The sequence below is a fragment of the Pan troglodytes genome, chromosome 6, assembly GCF_028858775.2.
Source record: "Pan troglodytes isolate AG18354 chromosome 6, NHGRI_mPanTro3-v2.0_pri, whole genome shotgun sequence".
NCBI classification, from domain to species: domain Eukaryota; kingdom Metazoa; phylum Chordata; class Mammalia; order Primates; family Hominidae; genus Pan; species Pan troglodytes.
In genome coordinates, this window is record NC_072404.2 from 162,631,839 (window position 1) to 162,646,693 (window position 14,855).

At 37.0% G+C, this 14,855-nt stretch overlaps 1 protein-coding gene across 1 annotated transcript in view; it reads left to right on the plus strand.

Annotated features, from left to right (window-relative positions):
- Positions 1–14,855, plus strand: part of CNTNAP2 (contactin associated protein 2) — a 2,300,337-nt gene that overhangs the window by 1,358,181 nt on the left and 927,301 nt on the right. The window contains exon 11 of the mRNA XM_063815738.1: positions 10,908–11,014. Within this exon, the coding sequence (XP_063671808.1) occupies positions 10,908–11,014 (107 nt within the window). The remainder of the gene's footprint in view (positions 1–10,907; positions 11,015–14,855) is intronic.

The window sequence follows — 14,855 nt, forward strand, 5'->3', positions numbered from 1 at the left end:
CTTTTTAATGGCTGTCAGGGTTACATTGTACAGACTCCCTTAATTTATTACTAAGTTTCTAACCAATAAATATTTTTCCCTAGATTTTTTGGCTGACACAAACAATGATGCAATAAACATTTTAAAATATGATTTGGGGAAGGTACACTAGTGCGTGTATAAGATAAATTCTTAGACATGAAATGACTAGGTCTCAATATATGCACATTTGAAATTAATAGACTTTATCAAATTGTTCTCCAGTGTGCACTCTGATCAAAAGTGCATGAGAAGGCTTTTCCCATTAAATATCAGAGAGATGTTCAATGAATCTCATTGAAATTTAATTTGGGCTGCTTCGATTATGAATGATGTTGAACATTTTCTATGTGTTTAAAAGTTGTGTGTTTTTTTTTTCTGTGAACTGCCCTGTTCATACCCTTTACTCATATTTCAATTATATTGTTTCTTATTAGTTCCTGAGTATTCTTCATAGGATAAAGAAAATGGCCCTTTGTCTACCATATTAAAATATGCTTACCAATTTGTCTTTGGATTTGGCTATGTTTGGTCACTCAAGATTTAAAAAAAAAAAATGTAGTCAAATTTATTAATGGTTCCTGGATTTGTGTCTTCATTAGAAAGGCCCTCTACATTAGTTGTTTATAAAAAGTATTCCACCATACCTTATTATGTTTTATTGCCACGTTTAAATCTTTCATCTATCTGGAATTTATTTTGGCAAAGGAAGAAGGAGGTCTCACTCTTTTTCTCACATGATAGCTGATTGTCTTACATCATTTACTAAGTAAAGCACTTTCTCCACTGACTTAACACTGTTAACCTAATTTATATAAGTCTTTGTATTTATTTCTGGATTTTTAATTCTATTCTATTGATCGATCTATATTTTAATACACCAATATTAGTTTATATTTACTGTGGATCTAGTAAATATTTTATCTACTGTTGATAATCTTACCAATTAAGCTTTAATTTCAGAATATTCCCAGCCTCTGTTTATTGTTTTATTTATTTATTTATTTATTTATTTATTTATTTTGAGATGGAGTCTCGCTCTGTCACCCAGGCTGGAGTGCAGTGGCACGATCTCGGCTCACTGCAATCTCCGCCTCCCGGGTTCACGCCATTCTCCTGCCTCAGCCTCCCGAGTAGCTGGGACTGCAGGCGCCCGCCACCATGCCCGGCTAATTATTTGTATTTTTAGTAGAGATGGGGTTTCACCGTGTTAACCAGGATGGTCTCGATCTGCTGACCTCATGATCCGCCCACCTCAGCCTCCCAAAGTGCTGGGATTACAGGTGTGAGCCACTGTGCCCACCTCTGTTTATTTTTTATATCAATTTTAGATTTCATCATGACTTTTTAAGTTTCCCGTTAATAATGTTTGTGGTTATATTCTCCCAACATCTAGGTACCTTGGATGTCTTTCTCGCTTCCTCTCTCTATCTCTCATCTTCCTTCTACCTACATCTCACTATATACTCTCTCTCCTAGTTCATGGCTACCCATAAACTTTTCCTAGTCTGCCCCTGCAGTGTGTAATCAAAGATACACCAGGTTGGTCAGGCGCGGTGGCTCATGCCTGTAATCCCAGCACTTTGGGAGGTCAAGGCTGGTGGATCACTTGAAGTCAGGAGTTCGAGACCAGCCTGGCCAACATGGCAAAAATCTGTTTTCTACTAAAAATACAAAAATTAGCCAGGTGTGGTGGCAGGCGCCTGTAATCCCAGCTACTCAGGAGGCTGAGACAGGAGAATCACTTGAACCTAGGAGGCGGAGGTTGCGGTGAGCTGAGATCATCCCACTGCTCTCCGGCCTGGGTGACAGAGCCAGACTCTGTCATTAAAAAAAAAAAAAAAAAAAAAAAAAAAAAGATACAGCAGGTTGTGGTGAAATAAAATGTATCTATGGACGTGAAGCAGATAACTCAAACTTGATACTTAAAACAAGTATGTTACATATTCCTGTGCATTTCAGAAAATTTACTTTGGGGCACAATATTTCTTGTATCTTTTTGTTATCGTCATCTTTTTTCCTCCAGTAAAAGAGATGAGATGGAAATAAGGCTAAATATGTTTTGGGGGAGAAATATAGTTTACATTTATTCTAAATTTAACCCATTTTGAGAAAACAAATTATGAATTTAAATTTAAAATTTACTTTTCTAAGAGTTTCTATCAAAACCTATCAGGTTTGAAACTTCCTTGTTATATAAGAAAAAGTATAACCTCAAACTGAAAATGCCACTGATTATCACTGGTTTCTACACACAGAATATCTGAGGCATCTGAATTAATTTACCTCCAAGTAATCAATTAATAATGTAACCCCTTTAATCCTTTTGGGTTTCTTGTGGTGTCATTCTACTCCAGGTTTTTAAGATTTTCTACTTGGAGCATTAAAATAGCTGTTGAGTTTATTTTGCCTTTAGTTTTTCCCTTTCCTGTCTATCCTGCACCTATTACTACCTTAATATTTTAAATATGTAGTTATCAAGTAAGTTCATTTTTGAAGACTTTCAGTGCTTTCCATGCCTAGTAAAAAATGTTCTAAATGCCAAAGCTAGTTAAAACCATTCAATTAGGGGTGAAGAGAATATATCTCCGTGGTGCATCTCTTGATGGCTGGATTTATTTTGCCTCTGGATAAAGTTCAAAAATCCCTTGAACAGTGAATGGACTGTATATCATCACACAATCTCCCAGAAATATTGTTTCCTGCTATTTAACTTCTTGATAAGAAACCATAATCAAATGGCAGAGTTTACACAGGAGGTACTCAATAAATATAAGTCGAATGAACAAACAAAGCTACATTCTCCAAGAAAATCCCTAATGTAATAATTAATACATTTTACAATCTGAACCCAACCTACGGTTGTACATTTAACATCTATCAGTTCGGTTTTTTTCAGCTGCATATAACGCAACACATAAATGACTTAAATAATAGCAGCCACCAAATGTATTATGTCATAATAAGAAGGCAAGATATAGGTCCACATCAAAGTAGAGGAACTGCAGTCCTATTTTAGTTAGGATATGTATATTTGTTGTTTTTTTCTTTTTCTTTCTTTCTTTTTTTTTTTTTTTTTGGGAGGGAGTTTCGCTCTGTTGCCCAGGCTGGGGTGCAATGACATGATCTCGGCTCACTGCAACCCCTGCCTCCCAGGTTCAAGTGATTCTCCTGCCTCACCCTCCCAAGTAACTGGGACTACAGGCACCCGCCACCACGGCCAGCTAATTTTTGTATTTTTAGTAGAGACGAGGTTTCACCATGTTGGTCAGGCTAGTCTTGAACTCCTGACCTCAGGTGATCCATCTGCCTCGGCCTCCCAAAGTGCTGTGATTACAGGTGTGAGCCACAGTGCCTGGCCTATTTGTTGTTATAATAAAGACCCAAAATAACAGTGGCTTAAAACATTCAGAATTATATTTCTCTGTCATGAAAACCTTTGGGTAGGTGGCTCAGGGCTGATATGCTACCCAAAGCTCAGATTACTTAGATATTTTCCTTTCATTCGCTCTTTTGTTCTGAGATGGCTTCTTCAGTTCTCACTATCACAGGTTCATTTCTGGAAGAAGATTGAGAAGGACAAAAAAAGGAGAAATAGTTCATATCCTTCCCCTTTAGGAGCTTCATCCAGACATTGCACATGGCACTTCCATTGCCTTCAACTTAGCCACAGGGCCATGTAACTTAAAGAAAGCCTGGAAAATATTGTCTGTAACTGTTGGGGTTCTATGTCAAGACATAAATTCTATTGCTATAGAAGAGGACTGTAAATTTTGCAGAACAATGTGGAACAGCTTAATGACTTTGTTAGGATGCCTGACTGTTTCCTTTTTGATCCTTGGAGACTGAAATAGTATCCCCTTCTAAAAGGCACAGGCCACATGAAGGAGGCTAGATATTTGAGCAAGAACAGGGTGACGACAGGAAGAAAGGGGAAAGGGCTGTGGCGTGGACATCCACAACTGTCTGCTGTGATCCTCATTCCTGTGTGCAGACTTTCTTCTCTAGCTAAACTCACTGATTTATTACTTCACAACCACATTCTGTGCTTAACTGAACATGCAGGCCCTTGCCTTCCCTCCACGTAGAAGGGGATTCCTCCTCCTTCCGGGCTACTCAAGTCTAAACTTTCTTTCAAAGATTTGTTATTCCATAAAACTTCCATACACGCATAAAACAATGGCCTATGATCTTAATTCTGTACCAATATTTCTAATATCTGGCATATGTATATAGAACTCACTTGCTAATTATGTTTGCATGAATAAATACAATTTCTTTTGAATGAAACTTTCTTTATTCTTTGTTTCTCAGAGTTTGTTTTAGAGTGTCTTATGTGGAACAGGCGACTGACTGATTTGAAAGAACTTAGGGTTGTTTATTTAGGTTTAATACAGTTCAACCTGGAGACCGATGAATAGACAGATGGTTTTGCAGGTTCTTCTCCTGTGGGCCAGCAATCTTTCAAAAGACATTTTATTTACAAAACAGTGAGAAATATATTGTAAAAGTATAACTCTAAGTAAATTAGCAAAATGAGATAAAGTGAACTCTAGTTCATTATAATAAAAAAGATTTAAAAGGCAGAAAACCCAAGTTAAGTTGCTTATCTCATCAGAGCAAAATTAATGATCAATAGATGTAGACCAAATATGCTTGATTTTTTTTTAATGAAAAGTTTGGGCATAATGTCAGAGGTACAGTAAATATCTTAACATTTAAACATTTCTATAAATAAATGCTTGTTGAAGGAGCTCCATCAATATTACAATAGTGTTTCTAGTTTTACCACTATAATGTTATGTAATAATAAAATATTAAATTAGTTACTGGAATTGTGATTATTTTTCTAAATAATTTCTATTTGAATAAAATAAATAGAAGGCAGGATAAAATAAATAGAAGACACTCCATAGAGAGTATCCTTTCAACTGAAATCAAAATCTAATTAGTATAGAAATAAAAGTACTCAAATATTGTTGAGATCAACATAGAAGGTAATGCAGAAGAAAATACTATGATTATGGAAACAGCTCTGAGAGTCACGAGTATGAAAAATAGTATTCAAGGAAGCAAGCATTCTAAATATATTTCTTGTCTTAATAAGCAAAAATAAAATTTCATGCTGAGATGAAGGGAACAACTCATAAATTAAGGAGGCAATTTATACTGGAATAATAATTTATAAATTGTTTTAAATAATGGGCCAATCATTTACAAAAATAAGCTATCAGTAACCTAGAAGCAGTCTTTTCTAAAGTTTAGAACAAGGCATATTTAATGTCCAGGTGTAAAATTGGCATTAGTCTAAAAGCAAATTAAATATCCTAGCACTGTTATTTGTATGTGGTCTAAGCACGGGGAAAGTCTTAGCTGACCCTGAGACTGAGAATGCTGAACTTGATTTTATGAAGAAATGAAACTGCCTTTATAGTCAGTGATCACTTTCTATGAATTATATGAAGTCTACAGTCAAGTGCAGAAATGATTTAACTTACTAAATGAGATTACAAAGATTATTATATGTCACTCTGAGTAGATCAGATTAAAACATGGCAGGAGGACCTACGGAAAAGCAGTCTTAGGAGAAATGACTGAATAGATCGTGTTAGCCCTGGCTGCAGGCTGTCTTCTCTCCTTGTGCTCCCTTCCTGGGCTGTTTGTCCTCCTACTCAGCATCTGCATTCTCCTTTGAGCCCCCGCTGCAGAGAAGTGCGATGCACTAGAGCCTTGCTATTCCAACCGTGGTTCTCTGACCAACCACATGAGCATCACCTGGGACCTTGTTAGGATCTCAGAATCCCAGACTGTAATCCTGACCACAAGAATCAGAATCTTTAAGATTTTCAAGAGATTCCTATGCACACAAAGGTTTGAGAAACACTGCTTTTGAGTCCCAAGGATTCGGTTTATACAGAACAGCAGTTATTCTGATATACACGGCACTGTTCATTGCGCTTGGTACCACCAGAATATATTTCCATGTGGATTTCTGGAGTCATGGTGCTATGACTATGGTTTTCATGTCAGGTTTTACAAGACCAAATATGGTTTTAAAGGTAACACAAAGATTTGATTTCATTTTATTTTAAAATGTCTATTTTAACTTTAAACACTGTAGATAAAAAGCCTTCAACATGCGTTGATGATTACCAAGGCATACAGTTATGCTGTCAGGCTAACGTTTTTTAGATTTGAAATAAAATTTCTTTCACTATCCCTGCTTAATTAAATAATGTCCATAAACTACCAAGTAAGCTACTACAAACAAACAAATCTGGTACCATTTGCAGCTTCTTCTATTTGTGATTCCCAAAATTCCCAATGCTTTGCAATTAAAATCAAGTTCAGAAATAAAAGAGATGCCATGGGTAAAATAAAAGTGCAACTGTCATCCACAGCCCTGGATTGAATTGCAACATCCATCTAACCAGCCACTCTGTCCATGTTGATTTATTTTGCTTTACGTAATTGCAGCCCATTTGACCTTCCAAAATATAGCTTTCATTTGTCTTATGTATTGGAGTCTAAATGAATTTTATTTGAATAAAATGCATTTGATTCTAAAGCATTTTGAAAGCTGGAACTAAGTATGAGTTCGATGGAGAAGGCAGGGCTGTCTGGAGGCCGAGTTAATTGGATGCATCACTTCTTCTGGAGTCACTTGATCACAACAAATTGACACCTGCCAACTTCTCCCCTGTACCTTCCTGATCCCGGTCAAGTCATTCTCCAGTAGAAGCAGTCGAGTCATTTTTATTCATTTTTGATGTGAACCAAACTTTCAAGATAGGACTTGCCATGAAACAAATTACACATTCCTTGTGGCTACTAAAAAAATTAGTTTATTAGCGCAAGAGTCTGGATTTGAGAATAAAATCATAGATACAAATAATCTATATTTCTCACAGTAAAAGAGATATTTCTTCTGAAATTACTTGTTTCTTGGTGGTGTAACATTCTAGCATTGCATTCATCCATTCTTTCAGACAATGTGTCAATAGGCAGTTACTGAGCATGCACCTAGTTATGTAAAGAATTATAAGATAAAAACCCCTAAGTGTAGGAATCTCAGTTCAGAAGAGACAGGTCCTCAACAAACCATTGCTAAGCAATGTAATAATGGTGTATTGGACATAGGTTATTGGTTCTGTGGAAATACAGAAGAAATAATAGGAAAGGGATAGCTAGGTTAATTAGTATTTTGTTTTGCTTGGTAACTGGTCCTAACTTTAAAAATATATATATATGGCGATAGGGTTTGCAATTATATTTGAACAAGTTGGTTAGGAAATAAAACATTTTCCACCATTAAGAATTAGAATACCTATAATCATCATAGGGAGAATGTCAATTTTCAAAATAAGAATCAGGCCGGTGTGGTGGCTCACGCCTGTAATCCCAGCACTTTGGGAGTCCGAGGCAGGTGGATCACGAGGTCAGGAGATCGAGACCATGCTGGCTAACACGGTGAAACCCCGTCCCTACAAAAAATACAAAAAAATATTAGCCGGGCGTGGTGGTGGGCGCCTGTGGTCCCAGCTGCTCGGGAGGCTGAGGCAGGAGAATGGCGTGAACCCAGGAGGCGGAGCTTGCAGTGGGCCGAGATAGCGCCACTGCACTCCAGCCTGGGCGACTGAGCGAGATTCCGTCTCAAAAAATAAATAAATAAATAAATAAATAAATAAATAAATAATCAGCCGGGGGCTGTGGCTCATGCCTGTAATCCCAGCACTCTGGGAGGCTGAGGTGGGTGAATCACTTGAGGTCCGGAGTTCGGCACCAGCCTGACCAACATGGTGAAACCCTGTCTCTAATAAAAATACACAAATTAGCTGGATGTCGTGGTACACACCTGTAATCCCAGCTACTAGGGTGGCTGAGGCAGGGGAATCATTTGAACCCAGGAGGCGGAGGTTGCAGTGAGCCGAGATGGTGCCACTGCACTCCAGCCTGGGTGACTCTGTCTCAAAAATAAATCAGTAAATAAATTAATAAATAATAAAAATAAGAATTATAAGAAAGAAAAATATTAAAATTGTATCTAAATAAAAAATACTTTTAAAGAAATCCTTAATACTGAATTTTTGAAGTACAGTTGGACCTCTGTATTTGTGAATCCATCTGTGGATCCAACCAATGGCAAATAGAAAAAAAATTAAAAATAACAATACGATGATAAATCTAAGTAATCTAGAGATGATTTAAATTATATGGGAGGCTGTGCATAGGTTATATGCAAATACTACACCATTTTATAACAGGGACTTGAAAATGCGTGGATTTGGGTATCTATGGGGTGGGTGGGGGTTGGTGTGGAACAATCCCCTCACAGATAGAGAGGGATGACTTGCATTCATTAATCTCACTTGATGGATATATCCTTTTTGCATGCGTGTAAGAACACAGTAATCTTTTCTATCATCGAGATGATTTTCTACTCTGCCCATTATTTACACCACATTTAGATTCCAGCCTGGTTTTCCTCTGCTACTTAGTACCCTTCTGCACTACTTCCCCCGAATTAATTGATATAATGAGCTGATGTAAATTACTTTCAATATTAGGCTGAGCTAATATTAACCCGCAATAATTTAGAAATTAAATATACCATACAACACCATATACGTACTGAATTCCAAAATTAAGTATCAAGGATGTTTTAGTTTCATGTAATTTTGAAGTGTCTAGCCCATTGCTTCCTTCCATCATTTGGAGAACCACCTGCTCTGGATGTAAACACCTTCTGCTGTGTGTGTTCCCATGCCTCGGGGCCTGTACAGAATAGTGGCTATAGGAAAGGACCCTCACAACCCTGCACCTCCCACTGCTTTCACTCTTCCACCTCCTTATCAGTGCTTTTCTCGCCTATTCTGCTAGGAATGATTTTCAACATTTTAATCATAAACATACAACTCTTCTTTTCATGCCCGGGTGAAATGTTCTGAACTTTATGAAGCCCTTTGTTTATCATCCACTTGTAACTCCTCTAGTATCCAAATTTCTATAGCATTTCGTGTATCTTTTATGACTCATCAAATTCTTCTGGGTTTGCATTTTTCATGAATCAGATCCCCACCCCACCTCCACTCAAATTTGGAGATGAAACATCTCTGTAGCCTTGATAACACTGAGCCCAAATTTTATAAAAAAGTAAGTGTCTATTAAATTTAGGGTGAATTTGCCATCCCTCATGATAATTCAACAAGATGCTTTTGTTTATATTGTATTTTTCCCCAATGTTCTTCCTCTCATTTTCTTGTCTTGTAGTCCTGTCCATTCATTGAGTCTCAACCTAAAAGCTTTTAATTGTGCCCAAAATGTACATGATTCCTCATGTGAAATCCCGTAGTACTTTATTTGTCCCTGAATTATGCTGTTTTTCATTTCTTCCTTGCACTGTAGTTTTCATACATACTGTATCTACTTCTATATGAACTATGAGCTCTTCTGCAAGGCTGTGAATACAGTCGTAGTCATCTTCTATTCTCCGTAGTGCTGTGCATATAGCAGGTGCTCAATCAATGTTTGTTGCAGGAGTAAAAGTTTGTAAAAAGTTGTGGAAGAACAGCAAGCTACTCAGAGCCAGGGGCTCCATGCCAAACTGAGCCAAGCCCAGCTACAGGTGGTTTTAGGCATGGCTAGTGGTAAATTGAGAACAGGAGTTGGAGAATGCTATTTCTGAGGCCAGCTCTATCAGATTTTGTAGCAGGGAGCTGCTAGGGCATTATGATAAAGGGGTTGCTTACGGGTGGCTCTTTATCTGTCCTTTGCCGGTGACCCATGATTATAGATTCTGCTATTTTAATCTGGGAAAGTTTTCCTGTTTTTGAGAGTTCCCTACTAAAGTCTAGATGTTCTTTGTGAATACTGGTACACCACAATGAATACCTTTGTTATGTGTGAGCATCTTCAGCAGGATTATAACAAAAATCAGGTTGTGGGGTAGATGGAGAGAGGAATTGACGGGAGGGATGAGCACATGGAACCAGGAGAAAGGAAAGGGTTTGTGCCTTGAAACAGGGGTGTTTCAGGACAAATTTCAGCCTCACAATTTCTGAGGTACAGTCAAGCTGTGCCCTAGAGGCTGTGTTTCAGAAATCTACAGCTTCCATTTATTGGCCCACTATTTCCTGCCAATTAGTTGTCTGTTAATACTTTATGAACATTATCCCCAAACCTTAAAATTATTTGTAAGATAGAATTATTCTATTTTTCAAAGGTGAAAACTAAGGTTCAGAAAGGTTCAGTTAAGTAGCTACAATTAGTCATCTTAATAAAAAGATACAGATTTGAACACAAAGCCTGTATCTTTTCTTCTGTATTATGCTTGCTGCCTCTTTCAGCAGGCTGCTTTAGTTATCCAGTGGGAAATAGGTGTTTGGGAGACTTAGAAATCTTTTCTTTCTAAGTTAGTATATTTTCATTGCTGTTATCATGACATTATTTCAGAAACTCAAATTGCTATGAAAAACTTGGTGATACCCCTCTTTACGTCAGTTTTTGGCTTGACAAAGAATAGAATAAAACAAGAAATAAGACAGCTTATCTTCGATCTTTCACCAGGAGGGAACTTAGCTGCTGTCTTTGTTTTGGGGTAAAAGAAAAATAAAATGAATCTGTGATATTCAAGTAAATCCCACAGTTGTTTGTTAGTGTCTACTGTTTACCCAAAAATGGGAAGCTCCAGGTCTGTGATACATCATCTTTGTTGCGCTTGGCACCTTCTTTCATGAATCATATTAATCTGCTTAAACTAACAAGGATTAATTGCCTTGGTAAGGCAACCTGGCATTGAAATGATATATTGCCCAGACAGCTTGGAATTTGGCCACTCATAAATCTCATTTGTTTGTTGGTTTATTTCTGTTTGTCTCTCTCTCTGACAGATGTGTGCCCAATCACTGTGAGCATGGTGGAAAGTGCTCGCAAACATGGGACAGCTTCAAATGCACTTGTGATGAGACAGGATACAGTGGGGCCACCTGCCACAACTGTGAGTGCCAATTTATCTCACTTTAATCTTGTAATTGCATGAGAATCTCAAGTCTTGAGCTGTGCTTTGAAGCTCAGCAACCTGAATAATCCACATAATACATCACTCGAATCTGAAAAACCAAGATTCCAATTGTCATTTCTCCAAAAAAAAAAAAAAATACACTATTCTACTTGTTAAAATATGTTCTCTGGTGGCAAAGGACTCAAAAAGAAGGACCAGCATTTCCTCTGTTCCATAAACACATAGTTGAGATTGGAAGGCCAAACTTGGATTTGCCTCTCTGTGTCTAACCCACATCTGTTGGGTCGATTGTTTGGGAAATCGTGTTAGTGTGATGTCTCTGACTGGACCCTCATTTATTAATTAATCAGAGACGGAGACACAGTGTAATTGGAACATTTAGTTTCTGGATGATGGCTGCCTCATGCTTTAGCCCAACTATTTGACTACCTTTTTTTAGATCAAAGAAATGAGTCCGAAATGGAATATCTAAAAGCCAATAGATAAAATACATAAGAAGGTAATAAAATGAAGACATAAGAGGGTAAAAATATTTTAAAATGGCAAAAATAAAAAGTAACGTGCAAAAATGACTAGGAAAACACATATGTGCCTTGGTTTATATAAATAGCTTTATTCCAAAAGGTTAAATAAAAATTAAATTCTGTACTTAAAAAATTTAATGCTAACTCTTATAATTATAATATTAATTTTCCAATAATGCATCGCCATTTGCAAAACACTTTTGAAAACAAAGCACTTTTGAAAACAAAGCACTTTTGAAAACATATTTGGCATGAATCATATAATTACAAGAAGAGAGTCAACTGTTGGTTAGTGTGTGCATAAGTATGTGCCTGTGTGTGTGTGTGTGTGTGTGTGTGTGTGTGTAGGGAAGGAAGAGCAAGAGAAAAAGAGAGATTCAACCTTGTCTCAATATGCCCAAACACTGAAACTCTAATATCTAAGTCCTCCGATTATACAAACAGATTTCACTTTACTTTTAGGAAATGGTGACAAGCAAACTATCTCAGAGTAGAGCCCTGTGTATAGTAAAAATGTCATACAGCTCTCTAAGCCTTTCCATTGTGTTATTTGTAGTAATGTGCAAGAAGAAATCGTGTTTTGAATATATTGCAAAATGTTGACTTACAAAGTTGCACACATTTATTTGTTTAGGTAGATATTCAAAAACAAGAGGCAAAGGAAATCTTGACAAAACTAACAATAGAAAGATGTCAAGAAGGTCAAAATAGATACTAGATTCATTATCTGTGTTTACATATATGAAAGTATTTTAATGAATAAAGAACAAAAATGATTAATACTGAAATTAATTCAAAGAGTTATAACTAAAATTGTTCCTTACCAATCACATCAAAATATTAACCTCCAGTATGTGACATTTATTAAATATAATGTGATGCTAGAATTACATTGATGAAACTTGGTGCCTTCACTCCACTAGCATACTTTTTATCGTGTGTTATAAATACCATATTTAATTACACGGGATCTTGTTCCTGAAATATGATAATGCTAGCCAATGGTCAAGAGCAAGAAATCGGTGGTGGTTGCAAGGATTTTCTATCTCAGTGATGGCTTTTATATTGAACTGAAAAGCAACTTATTCTTTTTTTATAGCTGTTTCCATCCTTAAAATACACAGCAAAAAGGCAAAAAAAAAAAAATGTATGCTACTGGTTGAGTAGCTGAGGTTTGTTTTGTTTTTTAAGGGTAATGACTCCAAGGATTAGAAATGTCCTAAGTGTGTTTAGGTTTGGCGCTAGTGGCCAGCTCCAAAGGTAAAAGACAAAAATTGTCTTTTGTTCTGCTGCTCCTTCCTACTTGTTCCTTGCTCCATTTTGTTGGATCTTTAAAAGCAGAATCATTCTTTTTAATAATAAAAGCCTGATCTTTTGTTGTCTTCTCCAAATGAAGCCAAAATTTTGAATATCCAACTTGTGCATAAATAGAGGTGAAAAGACCATACTGCATAATTCAAGAGAGGGTTGGCTGGTGACTTTTTTCTTTCGAAAAATATACATTGTAGCTTATTGAAGGCCATTTGCCTCCTAATAACCTGAAAGACTTGATACAGTCTTACTTACCCAAATGGATTAGTTAAAAATTTCACACAGCACAAATGTAAGAAGATACAATGTATGCCATTCAGTTTGACACAGGATGAACAATTTTACATTTTTGCGAAATCAATGACCACATTCAAAGCAAGAAGAACGAAGTGCAAAGGCCCCAGTTTCTGATGTGTCTGACGCTAGCTATAAAACCATCAGGCCGTGTGCCTTTGTGGTCAATCATTTGACTTTTCTTGCACTTTGTTCGACTGAAGTCTCTTGGTATTCTACAAGCCAGTGAGCTGAGATTTGCAGTTGCTTATTCTGTATTCTGTGGGTTTGAACTGTGTAAGTAACATAAAATATTTTGCTTCATTATTTCCTGCAGAAGACCAAGCATTCATCTTGAAATCATGCTAATTATTTTAAATAGTATTTTTTATTTAAAAAAGCAGCTAACTAAGAGCTAAAAGTTTAATATAATAGAACATTTGTTAGAGTTTCAAACATTACAGGCTACAGTATTTTAGCACACCTTCTACACTAGCCCGGGCTTGGTCAGGATGAGACAGCAGTGTTATGAGTGACCTGTGATGATCCAGGCTAGAAGCTCTAGTTCAAGATGGAACAGAGAAGCCTTTTTGCTTGGTCACACTGCCTTGTGTTGACTTTGACTCTACCATTTTCTTACTTGTACCCTAGGCCATTTAAATTATTTGAGCTTCAGTTTTCTCCTGTAGGAATAGATAATTAACAGTGCTCACCTCTTCAAGCCATTGTGAGATTAAATGAAATGATGTATGGAAGATGCTGAGAAAAACTTTGGCATATGTGGTACTCAATAAATTTTTGTCATTTCATCACTTTCAGAGCAATTGTCCTTTTCCTTTGAACTTCTATACCAATAATTGCCCAAATCACACAATGTGTCTCTTAATTTAATGTCACCATACATTGTTTGCTATCACTTTTATGGCAGATTTGGACTGCAGTGAATGACTGGTTTCTATAGTATTTTTCTCCAGAAGAATTGAAGAGCATTAAGAGAAATCTGTATGCCTCCTAAACCTATGTCTCCTGTTTTCATTTGTTAGTTTGTGTGTACATGGGGACTTCATTTTTACGTAAATTATCTGTAGGGCTTAGAGGACTGTCATTTGTGAACCACTCCCCTGAGGAGCCAGGGTGTCTCCCTTTGGGATGAGTAGACAACTCAATCCCACAGACAAAGCCAAAGATCACAGAAGATAGTCAGATCACAGGAAAGGGAAAGCCAGTTTTTGTTGTTTAAAAACAAAAGAGGCAAGTTTGTTACAAAATGCAAATACATTAAATTGTTGAAGTTTTATACTCGAAAAAATTTTCTCATACAGGTATTCCACTCTCCATAAATCCTTTAAGATCTGAATAGTAGCATATCTGAACACCAAACCATGACAAAGGGACTAAAATGATCGTGTTGAACAGTTTGTGTTTATTGTATTGACTTATCCCTGCTTCAGTCTCCCAAAAGCACTGTAAGAATGTATCTTTTGCTTGGAGATGGAGTCTTGCTCCGTCACCCAGGCTGGAGTGCAGTGGCATGATCTCGGTTCACTGCAACCTCCACCTCCCAGGTTCAAGCGATTCTGCTGCCTCAGCCTCCCAAGTAGCTGGGACTACAGGCATGTGCCACCATGCCCGGCTAATTTTTTGTATTTTTAGTATAAATGGGGATTCACTGTGTTAGCCAGGATGGTCTGGATCTCCTGACCTCATGA